Source organism: Ambystoma mexicanum, chromosome 6q (assembly GCF_040938575.1).
Source record: "Ambystoma mexicanum isolate Mex_15411 chromosome 6q, UKY_AmexF1_1, whole genome shotgun sequence".
NCBI classification, from domain to species: Eukaryota; Metazoa; Chordata; class Amphibia; order Caudata; family Ambystomatidae; genus Ambystoma; species Ambystoma mexicanum.
Genome location: NC_090937.1, coordinates 1569837116 through 1569860029, shown reverse-complemented (window position 1 = coordinate 1569860029; position 22914 = coordinate 1569837116). Strand labels below are relative to the sequence as shown.

The following is a 22914-nucleotide window of genomic DNA, read 5'->3' as shown; positions in this document are numbered from 1 at the left end:
AGGGCTTATCCACACACATTTCCCTAGGCTCACACCATGACAAACGCATAGACCTGTGTACTCTGGGTGGACACAGCCTACATGCACAGTCTGCCCTGTCATATGTAGTTGGAATGCAACATCCAGGAGTGCACAATGTCATCTCCAGGAATGGGGAGGATCAACCTTCCCCCCGCCATGGCCAGCCTAATTAAGCAACAAAGGCTCCATGGAACCGCGCTGCTCTTTTGTTAGGACCTGCAGCAAGTGGCAGAAATTAACATACCAATAGTGGAGACTTCAAACAGCCCCCCATGGAGCCTAGCTGCAGAGTTTAACAAAGCAGATAGGAAACCCAACCACTTTTCATATGTAACTATGTCAACCTCAAGCCAGTTCTCGTCTTCAGTATCAATGCCAGTGAACTAACATGTCTGGGTCTGTAGTTTACATTAGCCCACCCCGCTAGGGGGACCCCATTTATAAATAACGAGAATGTAGTTTGCAGGAGTCAGAGAATCTGGTTTTGCTGCAGCTTTAAGGGAGACCTGCTGCTTTAACAGGGACCACGCAGGGAGGACTATTAACCAGAAATACTCTTTGAACACAACAGACAGGAAGATGGTTGGCACTTACTAGCACAAGGGAGGGAGCTCAGAGCTGTTTCTGTTGAGAGAAGGGATAAGCCATTTTTGTTCTGGGGCACACCTTGTTCCTGTTTTCATCCCTTTACCTTTCCTGTTGCAAAGCACTCTGGATATGACATCACGCATACAGGAGATTGTTGGCAGAGACCCCAGGTTTGTTTCATTACGGCAGGCTTAGCCTACACCAATTACTGTGTCCCACTTGGCATTAAAGGAGAACTGAGCCCCTCTTTTGGCAGATCATCTGAAGGCTTCACTTGAAGTAACACAGAAGAATAAAATCTTGGACCCTGGTTGAGGGTACAGTCTGCCTTACATCTTCTGAAAGTGAAGGACGGCCAGAATATCCAATGAGGGAAGCAAGATCCCACCCCTAAACTTCTCCCAGGGAACAGACGTAGAAACAGAACTCAGAGGACCCTCCAGCAGCTCCAGAAATGGTACCCAGCGAGCACACAGCGTGTCCTGCTAGTCTCTACAGCAAGCTTCCTGGATAGGGAGTGCCAGAAGGTCTCAACCTACAACTAAAGACAAGGCAGCTGCCTGCAACACGCTCCTCAGCTTTGGGCCGTCCGCCTTAAAGGGCGACATGACCCCATTGAAGAACTGGGAGAAGTGCCTTGACAAGCATCTACCGCTGTCTACCTTAAAGGAAATTTTCGAGTCGGTCAGGCAGCCCATCAGGTTGCTCGCAATTCAGACTGTAACAACTGGTACAGGCTCCACAGGCAATATTGCAACACTAATGACTTGTACATGATCCCAGCCCTCTTTATTGAATGGAAAGAGCAACATGCCATTGGCATATAGTGCTGTCGCTGAAGGTTCATCTTCACTCAAGGTGACATGCATACTTGCATACATGTTGTTGCAGGAAGATCCTGAAGCAAGCAGTCTGTGTGAAACTCTTACCGAAGTGTGCAAGACTATATTCATGTCCTTTGAATATGATCTTGTCCTCCTTGTAGATTGGGGCTTTGCAATTGCGCTGCTGGCAGAAGAAGTGCAGAAGCTGGGTGGGCCGCAGCTGATCTCGCCATTGATTGGGTCCAGAACTAAACAATGGCCAGAAATGACAAAAGGAGATGTTAGCATTTCATGTTCCAATAACAGTGTCCCTCAGATCAATGAATCAACATACTAATCACAGCTCTGAAAATGCCAGCGCCTCAGGGTGTTTCCTGGTATGAGGGTAAGTGTGACCCAAGGAGCAGAAAAAGATTTCCAAAAATTGATACTTAATTATCTATGCTGACTTTTAATACAATGTATAACTTTGCACTAAAACCGGAACAATCTCAAAATATATGTTTTTGGTGTTTTGCATTTTATTGGGATATTTATATGCTGGATGTGTAGGTACAGATCCTCTGTCTTGTAAAGGTGGCAGGATGCCTGCACAACATGGTTAACACCCTGTGCAGGGGCTTTGCAACCTCAGCAGAGTGAGGACATGGTGGGTGCAGTATTTAAAGGCGGTAAGTAACATACCCCGCTGAAGAGGTTCATCCCTCCGTTGAGGTGGGTGCAGTCGAAATGTTACTCTGTAGCGTGGAGTTGAGTAGTGTGTTTGCAGAGCACCTGCACCCGCGTGATGAAATGAAGTGGAACATATGTACTGCTACCATGCCACTTATGGAATGGGACACATGTTATGTCATGTTTAAGGTTCTTATAACACACACTGTTGCCACCTGCCTGGTTTCTTGGCGCTCTTGATCATATATACCATCCATATATATATATATATATATATATATATATATATATATATATATATATATATATATATATATAAATATATATGGATGGTAGCTTCTTGCACAGAGCAGTTTACCTCTTTTTCATGTGTGCATCAACCAATCAGGTATCTTAGAATTCAGGAAAGAGGCATTGTATATCACCTCTGGGCATCATTCTAAGCATCCTGGGTTTGGGGGTGTTGACACACATCCTCTCTTTTTGTTTTTTACTTGTGATGCGGTTGCTGTTCATCCACTGGCTCAACCTTGGCACTTCCTCCGCAGTGGAAATAGAAAGAGGCCTCCTTCATTTGAGTTGGCGCTCCCTGTCTCTGGGCACTGTCTTAGCCTATTTAGTAAGCTTTCTGTTTGAACGTACACACCCAAAGCTTCCTACACAATTTACAAAATGTCAGTGACAAGTACTACACGAGAAGCAAAGAGCAAAGAGCATAACGACCTTTCAAAGGGAAGCTGAGAGAAGCACGAGTTGAGGCCGAACGTAAAGGGAGAGGAAGTGTATTCAGGAGTCTAACTGCCTCATCCCGAGTTTGGCGGTAACCCTTAAATGCAGAGATAACACTACTGCTGACACATTTAAGGGTCTGCCAAATCACAGGTTTTTTTTGCTGATTTTCAGCGCTATTACTGTGCGCTAATACCGCCGGCAGTAGTAGCGCCGAAAATTCCCCATTGAGCCCAATGGGGAATGGGGAATTCCCAAATGGGCCCAACGGGGAATGGGGACTTACCGTTCTGCCAAATCCGTGATCCGGCGCTAATAGCGCCAGGGGTTTGGCGGTAACGCTAATAGCCCCAGCGGTACCGCCCAACTCGTGATGATGCTATAAGACTTAGAAGGTAAAATTAACCAAAAAAACTGGTCTGGGCACAAGTGGGAAACAGCTAATAAGAACAGAGAAGAAGACTGGAGAGGGTGACTTTGAAAGAAGAGAAGGAAGATAAGGCATAAGTCCATGAACACATTTGAAAGTAATGAAGAAATTGTGACAGGAAGAAGAGCAGGGAAGGGAAGCAAGCGCATGAAGGATGTGAGAAGATTGGAGCGGAGAAGGAGCATCAGCAGGGAGACCCAGAAGGAGTCAGGAACAGTGATCATGGCTAGAGCAAGAGTCTTGGTAGCAGAACATGAAAGAAAATGGTGGATATTACAGAGCATTAGTAGAAATGTGTGTACAGTAGTTTCAATGACGTTGAAGCAATTTACTTCATCACAATTACTTTGTTGGGGAAGTACATGTATAGCTGTTTTGAGGGTTATGGGTTATGGAGAGGTTCAGGGGGTAAGAGGTAGTGGGATGGGGTATGCAGGGGGGAGTGCTCATTAAAAACAAAATGAAACAAAGACATGTGAAGTACTCCTGACAAGGGGTGTTGCTAGGTCTGGAAAAGATCCAAGCCATTCTAATGTTGCGACTGTCGGGCCTCGGGGCTAGCTAGCCTCTTGGTTATAGCCCCTGAGCTTCTATCCGGGGCTACAACCAAAAGACCGGGGGCTATCGCCTCCACGGCCATCCCCTAGCAATGCCTCTGCGAGTCCTGACAAAGTAAATAACCAAGTCATTTCTTTTTTTAATCCACGAGAAACCGAAATGTGGTTAGTAAGGGAGAGTGTAGAGTGAAATATGACTCCCAAGATGATGTGCAGAAGAAGAGAGGGGGTTAAGTAGGGAGGTCAATGAATAGGAGGAGAGAGATGGGCAATCATGAGGAGACAAGGAAGGAAAGATATGAGTTTGTGTCCCAGATGGATTAAGGTGAAGAGAGTGGGTGAGAATTCAGAGCTGGATACCAGAGAGACAGTCTGAAATAGAGGTGTGAAGTTGATCCAAAAAAGAGAAAACTTTGGAAATGAGCCTAGTTTGTGACATGTGACAGTTTCAATTGAGGAGAGGGTCATGGTTTAAAGTGAAACTATTAAAGGGCCATGGACTGAGACTTGTAGGACACCAAAAGCTAGAGGGGGTTAATAAGAAGAGCCTCCAGCTCTGGAAATAGAATAGGAGTATTTGGAGACTTGTCAAACCTGTCCATGGCATTCAAGCCCTCGAGAGGACAGCAATGGTTTGTGCTTTCAAGGGGATTTTCTGCTTCTTACAGAGGGACCACCTTTAAGGTGGCTCTCCTTTGTGGCCATCGTCTGGTGATGCCGGATGTGGCAGACAAGGATTGCCTCAGCGTAGATTGTTCCCAGGTGTGTCCTGCTGTTGTGGGAAGACCTAAGCCACCTTGATCTCCCAAGACCTCTCAAACAATGCTCATGAGATCATTGGAGTGTGCTATGTCGCTGTGCTTGCACCCCTGATGTTGACCTTGGCTTGCAGACAATAATTAGACCATCGAGGAACTCATAGTCTGTGTCCTTAGTAACTCTTCCCACACAATTAAAACAGCACTGCTGGGTGTGCTTCCTCTGCGCAAGAAACCTTGTGGAGGTACCACAACAGAAGGACATGAACTGCAAGTCACGCAGGTGCACTAACTCGCCTGTACAAGAGGCCTGAGAATGCATCTGTCCCCTCATTTGAGGTGAACCAGACAAGAAGCACATATTCCTTGTACACCAAGGGAGGTTTGTGAACCTGCCCTCTGTTATGTTACATGTATTTATAAAGCACACGCCCACCAGAGGCATCTTGGCAGATGCAGCTATAAACCACACCAGAATGTCTAAAAAAGCAAGGCATACAAAGAGTGCCTAAGCTGGAAGACTGGAAGACCCCCTAAAGCCTGCTCTTGCCAGCCCACATGTTATGTTCAAGGGGCTAGGCTAAATCCTGCTCCAGGCAGACTATGTTACCCCTTACACACACACCCCATTGTGCAGCGTTGCTACTATTCTGTGTGTATTTACCAGATGGAATTACAAGAGCTATTGCCATTTTTGAAATGAGATCCCAGTGGACCATGATAGATGTATCTAGTAGATAGCATTGATGGAATCTCACATAGCTCACATCACTCCATGAAGCTGGGTGTTTACGGTGCGATTGATGTCGCCCGTAGGAGAACGAAGGCGCCCAGGGGTCAAGGCTTCACTTGTGATCCGTTGCACTGTGAGGAGGTGGGTATATGGAATGACACTGATGGCGCTGTCCTTGTGGGGGGGGTATATGTTCCTGTCATCCACACAAAAGAACAGGCCTGACAAATTCCAATATCTACTATGCCCTATTCCAGGGTTCTACATTACTGGGAGCTGGGAGCCATTCAGCGCCTGCTCAATCTCTATAGAGCCCTGGCACCAACAGCTACCAGGATCTACTTTCAGCTCCAGAGGCAAACCGATGCCATACAAGCATACCTATGTGACAGTGACAGTGAAGCATCATGGATTGTAAATAGTGGACAACAAGTTAAAGTTGACATCTCGCATAAAAGTTAGATTTGCGGCATGCTTTGGATTAGCTTCTGGTTCTCTAGGGGTAGCTCCTGCCTTCTAGATGATGGCGATACCCAGGTGCGAGAGTTATCTCCTGCTCATGAAACCTGAATGTCCACCACTGCCTCTTCTACACCTATGAGAGCTTGGCTTAGTAGTTTTACAGGTTCTATGTCATTTCATTGTGGGTGAAATATCATATTTTTTCTTTCTGCAGATGTTTTAACGAAAAACGAATCAAATGTATTTATTTTTTACTTTTGGGGGGTTCCCGCCAAGCCCCCATCTCTTATTATTGTTTACCTATTCCCGAAAACCCCCACTCCATATATATGCTTTTCTAATCCCCCTAAAAATGTTCATGAGTTTTTTCGTTAAACTATCGTCGGAACAATAAACCACAAAATTTCACCCAACGATGAAAGAACTCTATACCCTTTTACAAACCATGGCATAGTGAAAACCTGGGCTATTGGTATATTACGCGATAGGTTGATATACATTTAGATAGATACTTATAGATAGATAGATGAATATCCCTTTATCATGTGTCCCACATAGGCTGTGATGCTATAAAACCAGAACACTATACAGCGATCCACTGCGAATAACATAAAAATTAAAATGACTCCTATTCATGGGTACGACACCTTTCATGGTAGTTGCCAATTTTGAAACCAATTCTGTGTGTTCTAAGAATAGCCAAATAGGAAATGACATTTTGTTTTGGGAGCAGATCTGCCCTGCGGTACTCACGTGCAATAGGTTTCAGGAAGACCGCACCGCGCCATATGCTTGGACAAGAATCGGTTCTCCAGGTCTATCACCGTCTCGCCAATCTTTTCATCCTTGGACAGGAGGTCATAGTCGTAGAGAGCTATCTTGAGGTCCTTCTCCACCGGCAGAGTGCAGGTCAACTCAAACATCCTGGACACAGAAGAAGAGCATCACTGATTGGCACCAGCTGGACATACCTTTGCACGTAACAGTACTAGTGCCATGAACCGCATTCTTCCTGTACATGTTATCTAAAAAGCAGTGTCTGTTGGATAGTGCTGCTCTAAACACTACTATTTCCCATGATGTTCTTCAACACCATGACACAGCCTCCCCCAAGATTTTCAAATCTAGAATGCTTTAATATATATATTATCCTCTTTAAGTGCCAAGGGCGAATATGCTCGTCCTTTTTGCATAGACCTGCATGATTTGTTTTATTTTTTTTTATTGAAAAATCTACAGTTTTAACATAACGTAAAAACTTTTGTTTCAAATCCACAACTTCAAACTCAGATAACATTTCAGTACCTCCAGTGCATTCATGAGGTCAAAAGAAAAAAGAAGAGAGAATTTCACTAACGAAAGACAAAAAAGTAGAATAAACATTTCCACCAACTCACGGACAGAAAAAATAAAGCCAAATGGTCAGGACAAATTAAAGAATATTACAATTTCAAAATGTAAAGAAGTCAATACATATTGTACACTGCTCAGGTCAGATGTTTCAGTAAATCATCTAAGTAATTCACTAGTGCACAGACGTGTTTTACATTATTACCAGATGAGATCTTAAGCCACCATTCAGTCCTATCAACGTCTAAAGGAGCAAATTGGGCAAGGTGTACACCTCGGGAGACACTGGTTTTCTCACACTCAGTAACCAGATGTTTTAACGATTCAACTGATGAAGAACAAAAACGACATAAGTTGTCTTTTATCGACTTATCTTTTCGTTGCCATAATACTTTCTTAGATTTTAAGAGATTCAAACGAAATCTGAGGAATTGCTCATGATAATAGCGAGATGGGCAGCATAGAAGATAAGCCGGCTGGTTATTTAGTTTGTTTTGTGCAGTACCTAACCAGTTTGTTGATGGCAATTTTTCCCATTTGGCTATATTAACGATCCAAGACCAGGTTTCAAATTTCTTTTTAGCATGTTTTGGTCTAATTAAGAAATCAAACTCAGTAATGTCCGCAGCATCTACCATGCATGCACTCTAAGGCGCCACATGTTCTGACTAGGATAATAAAAAGAGGTCTTTTAGTAGATACACCAAGCATTGTCCCGAGGCCTCTTAGATTACCAACTAGTAATTACTCTGTAACTCCTACAGCCGAGCAAAAAGCACTGGATGACTCCTTGGCCATCACATCCTGATCGCGCACCATAGTAAGAGAAGGTCTCTTTTTATATTAACGTGCACTGCTAATCAATGCAGTGTTTTACTTTTGGCTGTTGCCTTGCACCTGCAGCTCAGAGGCAACATATTTATATGTGTGGACATTCAAGGATTTGTTTCGATCAACTTCACTTCGGCGTAGGAGAAGTCGTGGCCATGTCCACACCCCCACCAGGCAGAGGAGACCAGAGGTGCCATGCCCCTCTTCCTGCTCAAAGCAGCTTTCGAGGGAGTACATCACCTGTACCCTCCCGCTGGCTTCTGTATGCACTGCTTCCTCTACCCTGCCAGCCTCTAAAGCCTCGGTTTCAATGTCAGAGAGTCAGTGGAGTCAGGCAGTGCCAGGGCAGCACAAAAGCAGGTCAGTAGTCCTTGGCCGCCAGCAGCACTATGCAGGGGAACTATGTATTCCCAGTGCTAATGAGGCCTACACCAGTGTTTCCATAAAGAGTACAAAGAAACCCTAAACACTCAACTTTTGTGCATCCTGTCACTTCCTCAGGATTTTACAAAGAAGGGCACATGTGGAGCATTATAATTGTAATTGACAATTTAATTGATAATGCCCTTAATACCGAAGAGGTTTCTAAGCGTGGACCCGGGATTCAAACCTGTGTTGCTTTGTTTCAACTTGCTTCCAAGACGAGCGCGTTGCCACTGAGCTATACTACCGGTAGCTGTGATGAAACATAGGCCTGTGCCCTGCCTGTGCCCGGCCTGTGCTAAGCTGCCATCTCCAAAACAAGATATTTAACCAAGAAATGCATATTCTGAAATCTGGAAATAGTATAAAGACAAGGCCTCCTTACAAGGTTGGCGGTAACCCGCCGCTGCTACCGGCGGGTTGCTGCCAACCAAGAAACACCAAATCCGCCGCCTGACTTCCCGGTGCCACCAGGACATTACAAGTCCCAGCGGAGCGGGAAGTCAGGTGTGGGGATTCGGTAAGTCTTCATTCCGTGCTAACAGTGCCGGTGCTTCTGTGAAAAGTCTGCCTGCAGGGGCCGGTGTGCCTCTCTGCCGTGCGCAATGGCCCCTGTAGGCAGACTCGTAGTATGGCAGTCCAGAAACAAGGTGTGGCACACTTGTTTCCGGGCCGCTACACTCGAAATGAGGCCCAAGGTTCCAGTAATGAGCCATGTGGGCTAAGGTGATGGCTTGGCTGACTAGGTAGTGACATGTTTTAATCATTGCATTTTTTTAAAACATATCACAGTTATACTTTTTTTAAGTTGTCATTCAAGATATGTAGTATTTATAGGCCCTAAATGTGTTTATAACTACTGTTCCCTCTTCTACAATTACTGCTGCAATATAGGCTATTTCCACCTAGTCTTACCCCACATGATTTGGCCAATAAAAGTAAAGCATGCAAGTGTGATCCAAGAGTATCTGAATGTTTAATTTCCAATTGGATGGATATGTTACATATTAAGCAAAGGTATCAAGTACTGTGGGTAGGGTTTACATGAGCAGTTTTCAATAAACCACAAGCATCCTTCTAATGCAGAGAGCCTAAATCTTGCTTGACTCTACTAGGGTTCCTGAGGACGTAAACATGTGGAGTCATCATTGCACTCTTCCCATCGGCACAACCTTGCATGGTGCCACTTTGTTCACTTGAATTGTATGGAAGAAAATTAACCTCTAACTTACTTTCCAAAGACTGGATCCAGCGTGCACGGGATGTAATTGTCTTGGTCCACAACTGATTTTTTTCCTACTGATATTTTCACATAGGGATCACACTAAATAAATAAAGAGAAACATGATGGCATTATATCACATTCATTTAAAGGGTCCTCAACTACATTCTTGATCCCCTTACAAGTGGAGGGTATCAAAACACTGCACTTTGTATAATATCACAACACTACAAAGGATGCTGTACCAACATTTGAAAAGGAAAACATATAATCATGTAGTTTTGATTTCTGTGGGAAAGGGAATCTCACACAACCATAGTATATAGACTATACTGCACTGATGATCCCTAATAAGGGTGAACCTAGGTATGTAGTTTTCTGGCAGGCTAGAGAAATGTCTGTCTTGGGTTGATAAAGCTATGTATAAAGTAGCACAGCCCTGTAAGGTAAAGAAAAATGACTTGCATTTGGGTTAATTTGCATACCCACAATGCCTTGCTCATGTGGGTCTGGACTGGAGGTGAACTTCCAGTGATGGCTACTAGGTGGCATTGTGGCATGTATGTCTTGGCTCAAATAGATTATCCTACTTTCTCATTTCAGGTGACAGGTTTTTTTCCAATCCTTTTTAAACCCACCATAACTTTGTTGGCGGGTTTCTAACCATATTAAAAAGAATGTTTAAACCAAAGGAGGGCATGGTATATATCCATTATGCTACTTATATTAGTTCAGAAAACACCACAAACCTATTAAAGAAAAGAATCAAAGAAGCCATTGAATATTCACTCTGATCTTCTGATAGAGAGAAGTGAATAGGAAACTGAAGTTTAATAGTGTAGGGTAAGTCGGTGTGATGTGAGACACTAGATATATCAGGTGCAGCATTGCACGCAGGTACAATGTTGGCTGCCACCATTTTGAAAGTACATCAGAGTCATATTCATTTGCAAGATATAGAAGGAGGACTCACTAAGAGATCTTCTCAAGGTAGTAACTTTGCCTGGAGGAGTTAAAAACACTATTTAGGAAAATGATTTTAAATGAATGTCCCTCATCAAAAAAGGGATTGTTGTTGTAGAGTGAGAGAGATAGATACATCTTTGAATCTTCCAGTGAGGAACCTTAAGCTGGGTTTAAAACACTATATGGTTTGTAGTGACATGATTAAAAGGGGTGGGGGGAATTGTCTTGAGATATCAGTATGGCTTTGGCTATCCAAATCAACCAAAAAAAGCAAGAGGCGGGCTCTCACCATATGTAGGGAGTAACACCGCTCCTACGTTTTAAATTGGAAAAACAATATTCTTTAGGGAGTAAAAAAAGTATCTTCCATTCTCCAAGGGGGTATTTCTTAGCTGGGTAAACGTACTTTAACTATAAAGCTAATATCTTTTTGTAATCCTTACTTCTTTGCACTGAGCAATTCTCCACATTAACATTCATTCTACCTTGATGTGCCCCTACAGATCTGGCAGTAATAAAATAAGGATCCATTTCTGTGACAGATATCTGTGGAGCTCTGTTGGTGGCATCAGGTGGCCTACGATTCCACACAGTTGACTATAGCGGCTACGGCTGATGGGAGTTGTAGGTCAAAACATCTGGAGGGCACAGGTTACCCAGCACTGGTCCAGCGGATAAAAAGAAAACTTGCATGATGGTTATACAAACAATTGATTGTGGTCTGTGGGTGAGGAAAAGCTGTGCATTGAACTTAACTGAGATGGCAGCAGGGAGACAAACCTATATAACTCTAACCTAAGTAAAGCCGTTCACACGAGATCAAAGGTCATTGGCAGAACTTCTATCATACACTGCATGACCACAGGAATTGTAGAAGAGTGCACCCCAAATGCATGAGGGTGATCAATTGATTGAGCGGGGCGGCGGGGTGGAACCGTGGCAGAAAACCGACCAGTGCCGAAAACAACAGAGTGTCCCACGTTCCCAAATGACTATTTGTGACCTTTTGGTATTAAACAGTTTTAGAAGTAGCGTGTGCAAAGTTCTTGGAAAAACATGTGGTGTTCTTGGGAGTACATTTTACAAAGACAGCCCACGCTGGCCTACTGTGCATTGCCCTATAGGCCATCAAGAGCCAGATAACAAGCTCTTTAGGCACAGACCTGGCTCATGTGTGGCAAAGCGGAATTCCTTGCAGAGTGGAGGTAGTTTACATACCCTCATAAGTTCTGCCGCAGTTCCAGGTGCTGGTATAAGGGATACCCTTCTATTTATTTAGAAGCTCAGTAACTCGGGAGGGTGCAATTTAAGTGTACTTTCATTTAGTGAGTCTTTGTGGGGTCAATCTGTTTAGTTCCTAATTATATAATACCAGGTTTTATGTAGCGTTAGCCCACTTGAGGGTAAAAATAGTTGATATCATTACCCACTGCATGGTACTCAATTTATCCACCTTGGAAGAATGAAAGGCTATGTTGGCCCCGCCGGAGTTCGTACCTGTGTCAGCAGGTTACGAATAGATGTCAGAAACGAGCGCTCAGCTCACTGTGCAATCTGACTGGCATAATTCTATGAGTTAGGCAACGCTCCTTTTCAAGTGCTCTCAAGATTGCATAGGTTTGTCCGCGAGTTGACATATCAGGTCCCTGCCAGGAGGTTCCAGACCTTAGTCTGTGGAACGAAATGTTAGGGTACCCACCTGGAGGGCTGTGGGACGACGTCCTCAGCCCTGGCAGCTCTACCCCAGAGTTCGGCTCACCGAGAGATGGATCTCCCAACGCCCGAACTCGCTGCCGTCTTCCAGCCGCGGGCGAACGCATGCGCCTCGGACCACTGCAGAGGATGGCGCCAGCTTGTGTGCCAAGCCTCGTTCCCACTCCGGAAGGGCCGCGGCGCATGTGCGGGCCGGCCCGCATTCCAAGCATCGGCTTCATGCCGTGTGCTTTAAATAGTGTTCCTCACTCGCCGCTGCTCTTCGCCTTGTGTTTGCCTGCACCTGTTTTGCCTTCTTTGATTCCCGTTCCTGTGCCTGCCCTCTTCCTCTCAGTTCCTGTTTCCCTCAGGTCTGGGTTCCCTGAACTCCCCCCTGGGGTCCTTGCTTCTCCCCTTGGGGGGTCTCCCTCTCCTGGGGCTCAGCCTTCTCTGGTTCCCCCCACCCCCGGGTTCCTTTTCCTGCCTGTTTCACTAGGGTACCAGCCCTTGGCCTGATTCCCAGCGGCCTTTCTCTTGTTTCACTTGGATTCCTGCTTTTGGTCAGCATTTCATCGCCAGTTGTACCTGCTTCTTCTGGAAACCAGTTACAGACTGTTCTCCTTGCCTAGTCTACCTGAACAGTGTCGTCCTTACTGGTCCTCTGTGTGTCTTCATCAACTCTCGGCAAGGACTTAGAGGATCCCTTCTTCTACCTTCAATCAGTATCCTTGAACTTTTGGACTTACCTTCCCTGTCAGTGCTTGCACTGTCTTGGCATCACGTAAATCCGCAGGGAAGAGTTTTCGTGGCATTAGGAGTTGGTCCCCATCCATACCTGTATCATTAGGGCTGGGTTGGGGCTGTTTCCTTGCGTTACCTTTTCATCACCCGGCTTCCTGATCAGCCAGCCTGGCTTCTCCAGTACGAACAACTTCCGGAAATACAGGTACATCACGGTCACGTGACGCACACCTTAACAGGAAAAGATACGAGGATGGGAAAGAGGGAAAGAGGGACACAGACAGAAGGAGGGCGCGATGTCGCGGGGGAAGAACGGTCTGTGTTTGCATGCCCATCATTTTAGGTAGATGTTTTAATTCTAATGTGAAATGACTTGATATCTGTTACAAGCAAATTTGGAGAATATGAAAATGATTACACTGTGTAATACTATACATATAGCACAACGTTTGGATGTTCATCTGATATGTCATACATGCTCTAGTTCACAGTGTACGCCGTTGAAACGCTCAAACATATAATTGTAACATATTGACATACTGGAGAAACAGGCTGATCTCACGCATAATGAGGACATTCGGACATATAAAAAAGCCGGCACAGCTAGATTCCACCCAGGGTTTCAATGCAGCCCCCCACTACAAATACAGACCACATGCGCCCCCGGGTACAAAGATACACAAGAGCAGAGTGCAAGGGAGACATGGAGGCACTGGCTGCGGGCACATGGAACTCACGCGTGTCGGGTGTACTGGGCATCCTACCCACGCGGGGTCCGTAAGCTCAGGTGTAGGAGCGTGCCTTAAATGGCCTATCACGACACAGCCTATTTTTATAATTCCCGCTCCGTTTCAGATGTGAGAATCAAAAAAGAAAACGGCGATGGTCGTTCAAAAGATAAGAATTTCCATTTGGGGAAGAGAGAGAGAGATTATGACAAGCGTCTAATCCAAAAGGGATGTTTAGGAGCTGGTGAAGGAGCCGCAGATCAAAGGGCTTCCTGTTGAGACTCAAGATGCTGCTGAAATAAGTCAACCCCCTCCTGAGTCACGCCCACATATTGGTGAGAGAGAGAGAGAGAGCGGGAGGTCGCGAGAGAGGTCGAGAGAGAGGTCGAGAGAGGGAGGTCGAGAGAGAGGAGAGAGATAGAGGGAGGTCGGTCGAGAGAGAGGGAAGTCGAAAGAGAGAGAGAGGGAGGTCGACAGATTGGGAGGTCGAGAGAGAGAATATGTGCGTGCGTGCGTTGGTGGGTGTTTGGGTGTGTGTGCCTGTGTGTGTGTAGGGCACACTGTGCCCTGGACATAGAAGGGCCCTTGAGTGTACAGGGCCACCTCTTTAATATCAGGCACAAGTCAGATAGACATTTTCAAACCGTGAAAATGATGGAATGTTAAAATTACTTAACCTCTTTTGTTAGTTCATACAATGTCCACAACTAACAATTTTCAGAAAAAGATCAATTAATTGAATTATCCTTAACTTTAGGAGGGAGTACATTTATATACTGTGACTGGTATCAAGCAATGATGATAAAGCAGTGTGATGAGTTGAGACAATCAGGGGGTCCCATTTAATGTTAAGCTGTTGGGAGTTTACACAGGGGATACCTTGTTTCTCTGAATTATAGTCAGCAATCATTATCATTATCAACAAACAGCACTTTAAAAATTCATCATAATGTTCTAAGTGTCTATATGTTTTGCATGTCTCTGCATGCTTTCCAAAGGCATGAAGTCTGAAGAATTGTTTACCCCATGTTAGCTACCTCTCAGGTCTATGTCACTAAAAAACAGCATTATTATTTATTCTATATTAATAACAATAATAATATTTATGTACAACACTTCTTGCCGGATTGTTGTATTTTCTAAGCACTATGAAATTAGCTGGCATTTGTAACCAATGTATTGGTCCTCGGAAGGATCAAGACCAGCCATGGCCTCTGAAGTGAGTGCACAACTCGCTGAGCTATCTAATCTTTTTATGGCTCATTGAGCACGCGTTACCTTGCCATTCGGATCCTTCGGCTGCAAGTTGATGGCCCGAACGATGTAGATTCTTACAAGGCACTCCTGGGGTCCGCGTGCCGGAAGCTGGTGGAATTGGCGTGGGGGCATCGGCACTGCAGGGTCATCAGGGAGTGGGTACATTTTGAAGGTTCCCTACAAAAATGTTTTTTAAATAGTTAGAACCTCTGGCCACAAACTTCCAATACTGTTTCACTTTCAAAGTATTTGAGGTGTTTGTTTTATTTCGCATTTTAATTTGCTTCTCGTTTTGTACTGTCGAACCCAGAATGTGGCTAACCTGCCGGATCCATAGGGCCATTTCACATGGCTGTAATGGTGCTCAAGGATTGCATCGTTTTCACATTGCATAATTTACTGGGCACAGGCCATATCGTTGCCATAAAACAGTGGATGATTAAGCCTAAATAGCTTGCACACCTGCGCACCACAACTAACAGCAATGTTCACATCGGATTGGACAATCTGCATGACGGCATCATTTAATGCTTTATGGAAAAAGTCATGACAATATTAACAGTTCACAGTAATAAAAAAAAAAGTTTGATAGTTGTACAGTTTCAAAATACATAAATATATTAATAATAACATAGTTAATAAACCAATGCAAATAATACATATATCAAGTAGTAGTTAACAATATTAAGAGCTACCTTGCTTGTCCTGTCTTTAATGATCATTCCCTGCGTGTAATTGTGCGCCCCAAAGCTCACGGGCTAAAGGTGCGGTGGAAGTAAATAAATAAATAATATTGACAAAAGCTTAACTATGCACCAGTTTCTATCTTGCACTCAGTGCCCCATATTATAGTTATGATCACTCAACGGTGCGGAAGAAATTGTTTGCAGAAGTGGAATCATCACGAAATTCTGAAAGCAGCAGAGAGGAACTTCTTTTCATTCCTTTTGGGGGGAGGCGGGGAGAAGGTGTAAATGCTCATTTTGTCCAATCAGAGGCCCGGACATGTGTCCAATCAGAAGGCCGGAATATTCTACGGGCTCTTAGTGGCTGCATTCCCTTGATGATTAGAAGCAATCAGGAGGCTCTTGGGTTATAGCCAGCTGATTGGCTAGCATGCTGGTAATTTCAGCCAAATGGAACGGGCAAACTGGCTCCAGGTTAGTCGACATGTCAGCGAGCCTGGCCCACCTCCTCGACCGCGCTTCACAGCCACGCCCATTCAGCCCGTCCGCTTTCTCTGTAGCATGCGCAGCTGCTTTGCCCACATTGTATGCAGTGAAAAGTGTTTCAGCAAGAAAGGATGCAATCATTTGTAGACACAAATGCTGATTGTGCGCAAATGTTAGTGCAAACCAGTGCATTTCTCATGAGCTTTTCATTTCTCTACTTGGCAGTGCTATGTGTATCAGATTTTAAAAAACTATTTGCTATTTGGTGATTTGTCTAGAGGAGAGTTTGTGGTAGACCTGGCACATTTTCTTTAATTTAAAATATCTTTATGAATTCGACCTAATAATTCTTTGGTCAACAGGCACCGCTTTTGTATTTGCCAGAATAAAATCAAAGAAACGGATCACTTTCAAAGAGCAATACAATGATTTCCCAGAAGGCCCCGGTTGAAGAGAATTTCAGAACTCATCTTGGAGGAAATAGGAGTATATTTACTTTTGCACTGAACTCCTGTGACCCATAACAGTCATCAGTTGGCAAAGTGCCAACACTGCAGCGCATGGCTGAACGGCACATGGTGTTTTCCGTCCTGTAGGGGTCATTACAGTTTGGGTATTCCTTCAAATGTGGGTGTTAGCACCCGTAGGTAAATCATGAAATCTCTATTGCCTGTCCATATGTATGGATAAGCAAAGCTTGCACACAGACAAACAAATGTATGGTGTGAGCAGAACGTTCACCACTCAGGAGGCCGACATTCAACGCAAACCTCCGAACCACCATGTGGAGGCGGCATGGTGAGGCCATTCCCACCTCCACCAAGGGGTAGCACTGGTGACTGTATTCTCTTTAACCTACAAAGTAATCTGACTCTTGAGGGTGGACTGAGAGACCTAGGACGGGGAGGTCTACCACTACTTAAGAGTTAGACTGGTTTCTGCACACAGCGACGGAGCAGTGGGGCCACCCACCACAATGAGTTAGTGGATGCCAAATGGGTCGGGTCACTCGCCACTCACGAAGTGCCATCTGGGAAATGTGGTGGCAAGACGGTATTGTCATGGAGCAGTTCCAGCAGTAAAGGGAAAAGGGCATGGGGCTATTATGGAGGATGGTGAAAATGGAATGTGTCAAATATGTTGGGCAACATTAAACATAGCCCAATTCTGGAGACAAAGTGTAGGAGGCCTGTGGCAATTGTGGGGATCTTGAAAATGGCATGGGGCAAATCTGTGGGAAATCAGTGACATGATATCAGTGGCAGATACCTACGGATTAGGCGCGCTTTACAAGTGTCAAATAAATAAATAAATAAAATGATGCAATTCTAAGGGCAAAGTGAAATTGACAATAGACATTTTTGGGAAGACTTTAGTCAGAAGACCTCCTCTGGCCCAACATGAACACGGCATTGTGCATGCACGGTAGCAATGTGAAATTGTAATGGATCAATAATTATAGGCATACGTGTCATTAGGCAGTTCTGGGTCAATGGGAAAGAACAATGGGAAATTCTGGGGTCAATGTAAAAGGGATATGGGTAATTGTAGGGGAAAAGTGGAATTGTGCAAATATTAGGGGGAATATGTGGAATGGATCAGTTCTGTGCAAAATGTAAGTGCAGCGAAGAAATAATGCAGACAACGGGAAAGGTGCATGAATTAATTCTGGTGATCAAGTGAAATGTTTGAGGGCGCACCTGAAACTGGCACTGGCAAATCTTCAAGGCGCCACGACTGTGGCTTGGAGCAATTTCGGGGGCTAAATTGAAGCAGCTTGGGGCAATATGGACAAACATAATTAAGGGATCAACCCTGATCAATAAAAAGGGAAATGACTCTGGTTACTGTTGGTATTTGTTTATGAAAACTGAGGAAAAGTTGCCCTCTTAGCTGTGTCAGTTTACAGTCAGTCATGCATCGCAGGCCAAGTGCGGTGCCAACTAAAAGGATGCCAAGTTCAGGGGCAACGTAACGTGCTGGTGAGGTTCGAACCCTGGATCTGCGCTTAGAAACGGAACTCACGGTATTAGGCCTGGTATAAACAAAAAATATATATAAATGAGGAAATGTTTCTTTAAATCAATTCCAGGGGCTGCAGGTCTGCAGTAATCACGGGGCGATCTGTTGTAAAGAGCATCAGTTGTTGTTTATGGTGAATATGAATTTGGGTTTGAAGTGCAAGTTCAGTTTGCGTGCCAGTATGTATGTGTTTATTTTTCATTACTGAGCAATACTCTGTTATTTGGAAGTAACTTAACACGTCCGCTGAGCCCTTGCAAATATACCAGTAGCAGCATTGTTCTGATTTCTTTATGGTAGCAGATCAAACATTATATAGGGCTCGATTCATGGAATTATTTGCACTGCTGAAAAGTGACTTTGCACCGACACAAACCCTGATTCATGGAACTTTGCAAACTGTATTTCTGCAGTGCAAAGTCAGTGCATGGTCATTTTTGCAGTACAAAATGACTTTGCGCGGAATTTGCACTGCAGAAATCGTGCAAAAAAATGTAATGAATCAGGCCCTCCATCTGCAGCTGCAGTATGTAAAACTTCTAGCAAATAGCGGACGATTATCATTTAGGTCAGTGTGATACTGGCTAGCAGTACCATACACTACTCAAGCAATGTTGCACAAATATCTGACAGATGAGTGTCTACTGTTTCTACAAGTGCACAATCTCTGAGAGGCACAGGAATGATTTGCTTCTGATAAGTCTTCTGGTGCGCTGCTAAACACTGGCATCACAGTATTGGAATCATTCATGTGTTCTCTTCAGAACTGCCTTTAATCCAATCGATATGTGTCCTATTTGTTCAGAAAATGGAGCTGTAAACTGAACCATGTTGGCCCGTTATCTGGGGGTAACATCACCCACTAAAACTGGGGCTCAATTGCTCTTATTTGAGAATTGTCCTTGTGCCTGCCTGTTGCGAGATAATGCCTATGGCCCGTGCCAAGGATATTTTAGCAGTGCAAAGTGACTTTGCACTGATGCAAAACTGGTGCAAAGTCAATTGGCGCTGCAAAAAATACACTTTGCACCGCACTGTGAATCAGGGTATTTGTTGGCCTTGCAAGTCACTTTGCAACAGTGCTAAATGTTCCATGAATCGGGCCCCTAGTAGTTTACCAGGTCATTTTATTGCAAAGGAACCCCAATTCCTGACTTCTATTGTGTGATATTTATGTATCAACTTTTAAAACGTTAGTGTTGCAATACCACACTTGCGGCCCCAGACACCACGCTTTGGTGATAGTGATCTGTCATTTTCCTGTTAACGTACGGTTGGCTTCATTTCCCAATCCAGCAGTTTATTTTTTAACTCAACGAAACGGGACGTTTGTGGCCCTTGGCATATGAGATGTTTGTTTGGGTGGCATTATGTAAAACCTCAGGTATATCCTCAAATGTTTTTGCGTCCTCGCTAACACTTTGGTCTACACCTCCTCCATGCCCCATGTAACCTGAGACGGGGTGTTCAGCTCCTCGTCCTGACCCCTCCCTATGGTTAGTCCCCGCTCTCCTGTACTGATCTCTGGCGATCTGCATTTATTTATTTATTTATTTATGTATTTATTTATTTATTTATTTATTTGATTGTTTATTTGCTTATTTATTGGGTATTTACAACGGCGTAGCCAGGAAGGTATAAGAAGTGTGGCCAGAAGTTAATATAGTCAGGGCCACCTCAGTGACACTAACATCTGTAAATATGCCCACAAAGTGCTGCTGAGTGGGCAATTACAGAGTTTGGGTGGGCCTTGCCCGCTCAGGCCCTTCCCCGTCTATGCCTCTGGGTATTTATAATGCGCCTATGCACCAAGCTGTTTCAAGGCGCTTTTCCTCACTGCTCACTGTGTACTTCCCTCTATGATTGTAAATCGCTCGGTTGCTTCCTGCAGCTCGGCTACACTCAATACATAACCTAATAATATTAATTAATAATAATAATATTTTGGCTTCCAATCACATATTGCCATCTGCTACACGATTGCTGGCCACATAAACATCAGATCAGTGAGTGAGTAATTTATGGAGTAATGTGAACCCACAAAACGATAGTGTTTTTGGCCAGGTTTGTGTGCCGTGAAGCATACCACAATAGTTAGCTTTCATGCTATCGCTATTCACACCTCTGGGGGGTAGCTGGCTTCAGACTAACAGAAGGAGGAATAACAGGAGCTAAAGAAGGGATGGATCATTGGCAGCTGCACATTTTCCTCTGGGTTTTGGGGGTTCTTAAGTTTAGATAACTGATTATGTTACAGTAACAGAGACTTGCGGCAGTCTCAAGCCATGAACAACCAGTGATCGAAGTGAGCGGGAATGGTCAGGACCAGTGTTCCGCTACCTTTTATTTTTTTTTTTACCATTCCTCTACTTTTTACAACCATATTCACCATTCTGTATAGAGGATTTGTCCATTCATGTCCTTGTGCAAGTGTAAATTTGTAATTGGCACATCACTTATTCGCCTCTTAGACTATTGGAATGCAATGGCCGCAACACGTGTCACATGTTACACTAGGCTTCCACCTACCCTCTCCCCTGCCAAGACCACAGTTCCACTACTTCTTCTGGTACTCTTCTACTACTGTGAACAACCAAAGATGAAACAATAAACAAAAGCTTGACCTTACACAATGGTTTATCACATGATTAAGACATTGTTTGAAGTCATGATGCAAGCAGGGTCCCTTACTCTCAAACACATGCCCATGCCCAGCCAGTGGTGCCCCCAGACAGTTTCTATAGGGGTGGCCACACTGGGAATCTTGGGGTGGCACACCAAAACAAACAGACATAACTGAATGGGCAGGTGGAGGGTCCGGCGTTTTCATAAGGTGGCCCGTAGCCCCCCTTGTCCACCCCTATCTGATCAGCCAATAGAAGGCAAACAAACCTTGAATTCCCCCACGACGGTCGGGTCGTCGTTTTCATCTTGCGTCTTGCCACGATTTAACTTGAAGGTCTGACAAAAGTCTGTAAGGCCATTGTGCTCCTCCAGACTCTCTAATTCTGACTCATAGACCTGCAAAAAAAAGAGGGTGTTAAACAGCGTAGAAATACCGTCCTGGTGGTGATAACAATTTGGCTTAATTTTCAAATGTGCGTTTCCGTGATATTATATAGGATTATATGCCAATCCTGGGGTACTCTTTTTTTTCAAACATTTATTTGGACGTTCCATGAACAGCAATTTTTTTAACCAAATTATTATGCTTTCTTCCCTTTGGGATTTAATTGTATTATTTTATCCTGTCATTCTTGTTTCTGCGTATGTGGGAGGGAGAAGCCACCCTTCTTTAATGAACTGCCCTCTGTGATGAGGTATGCAGTGTTTATATCGAAAATCTTATAAAGAATGAACATATATCGATTATTTTATAATTACACATTTTATGAAGAATGCACTTAGGGGTGGGGTAAAGGGTTAAATCTTGTGGGGAAATGGTTGGGGTGGGTTTTTAAGGGTGGGAAACAGGGGTATTGGGGGGACCGCCCCAAAAAGAAAATAAAAATAATAATTTGTTAAAAGTTTTGCTATATGTTCATTCTTTATATAAGGTTTTGATATAAAGACATGTAACCGAAAATCTCCTACCAGATTTTACTGGTGGATGGTGGGGTCATCAAGGGGGTCAAAGGTGCTGGTAACTGCAACACGTCAGGTGATGCTAGGCCGAGGAAGGGTTTGGGGAGAACCCAGTGGTTACCCACATTAGGCCACGCATGGGATCAGGAGGCCTCGGATGGGTGGAGCAACCAGCCAGATGCACGGCATAGGCCACGCATGGGATCAGGAGGCCTCGGATGGGTGGAGCAACCAGTCACATGCACGGCATAGGCCACGCATGGGATCAGGAGGCCTCGGATGGGTGGAGCAACCAGCCAGATGCACGGCATAGGCCACGCATGGGATCAGGAGGCCTCGGATGGGTGGAGCAACCAGTCACATGCACGGCATAGGCCACGCATGGGATCAGGAGGCCTCGGATGGGTGGAGCAACCAGCCAGATGCACGGCATAGGCCACGCATGGGATCAGGAGACCTCGGATGGGTGGAGCAATCAGCCAGATGCACGGCCAGTCACATGCAAGGCATAGGCCACGCATGGGATCAGGAGGCCTCGGATGGGTGGAGCAAACCAGCCAGATGCACGGCATAGGCCACGCATGGGATCAGGAGGCCTCGGATGGGTGGAGCAATCAGCCAGATGCACGGCCAGTCACATGCAAGGCATAGGCCACGCATGGGATCAGGAGGCCTCGGATGGGTGGAGCAATCAGCCAGATGCACGGCATAGGCCACGCATGGGATCAGGAGGCCTCGGATGGGTGGAGCAATCAGCCAGATGCACGGCCAGTCACATGCAAGGCATAGGCCACGCATGGGATCAGGAGGCCTCGGATGGGTGGAGCAATCAGCCAGATGCACGGCATAGGCCACGCATGGGATCAGGAGGCCTCGGATGGGTGGAGCAACCAGCCAGATGCACGGCATAGGCCACGCATGGGATCAGGAGACCTCGGATGGGTGGAGCAATCAGCCAGATGCACGGCCAGTCACATGCAAGGCATAGGCCACGCATGGGATCAGGAGGCCTCGGATGGGTGGAGCAATCAGCCAGATGCACGGCATAGGCCACGCATGGGATCAGGAGGCCTCGGATGGGTGGAGCAACCAGCCAGATGCACGGCATAGGCCACGCATGGGATCAGGAGGCCTCGGATGGGTGGAGCAAC

General features: G+C 45.0%; 1 protein-coding gene across 9 annotated transcripts in view; it reads right to left on the bottom strand.

The window, feature by feature from the left end:
• DYSF (dysferlin) overlaps positions 1-22914 on the bottom strand; it is a 1254081-nt gene that overhangs the window by 173880 nt on the left and 1057287 nt on the right. For all 9 annotated transcript variants that reach the window (XM_069632290.1, XM_069632293.1, XM_069632296.1 and 6 more), the window contains 5 exons: positions 21071-21199; positions 15006-15161; positions 9611-9702; positions 6528-6698; positions 1539-1681 (listed from right to left, as the gene is read on the bottom strand). In XM_069632290.1, the coding sequence (XP_069488391.1) occupies positions 1539-1681; positions 6528-6698; positions 9611-9702; positions 15006-15161; positions 21071-21199 (691 nt within the window). The remainder of the gene's footprint in view (positions 1-1538; positions 1682-6527; positions 6699-9610; positions 9703-15005; positions 15162-21070; positions 21200-22914) is intronic.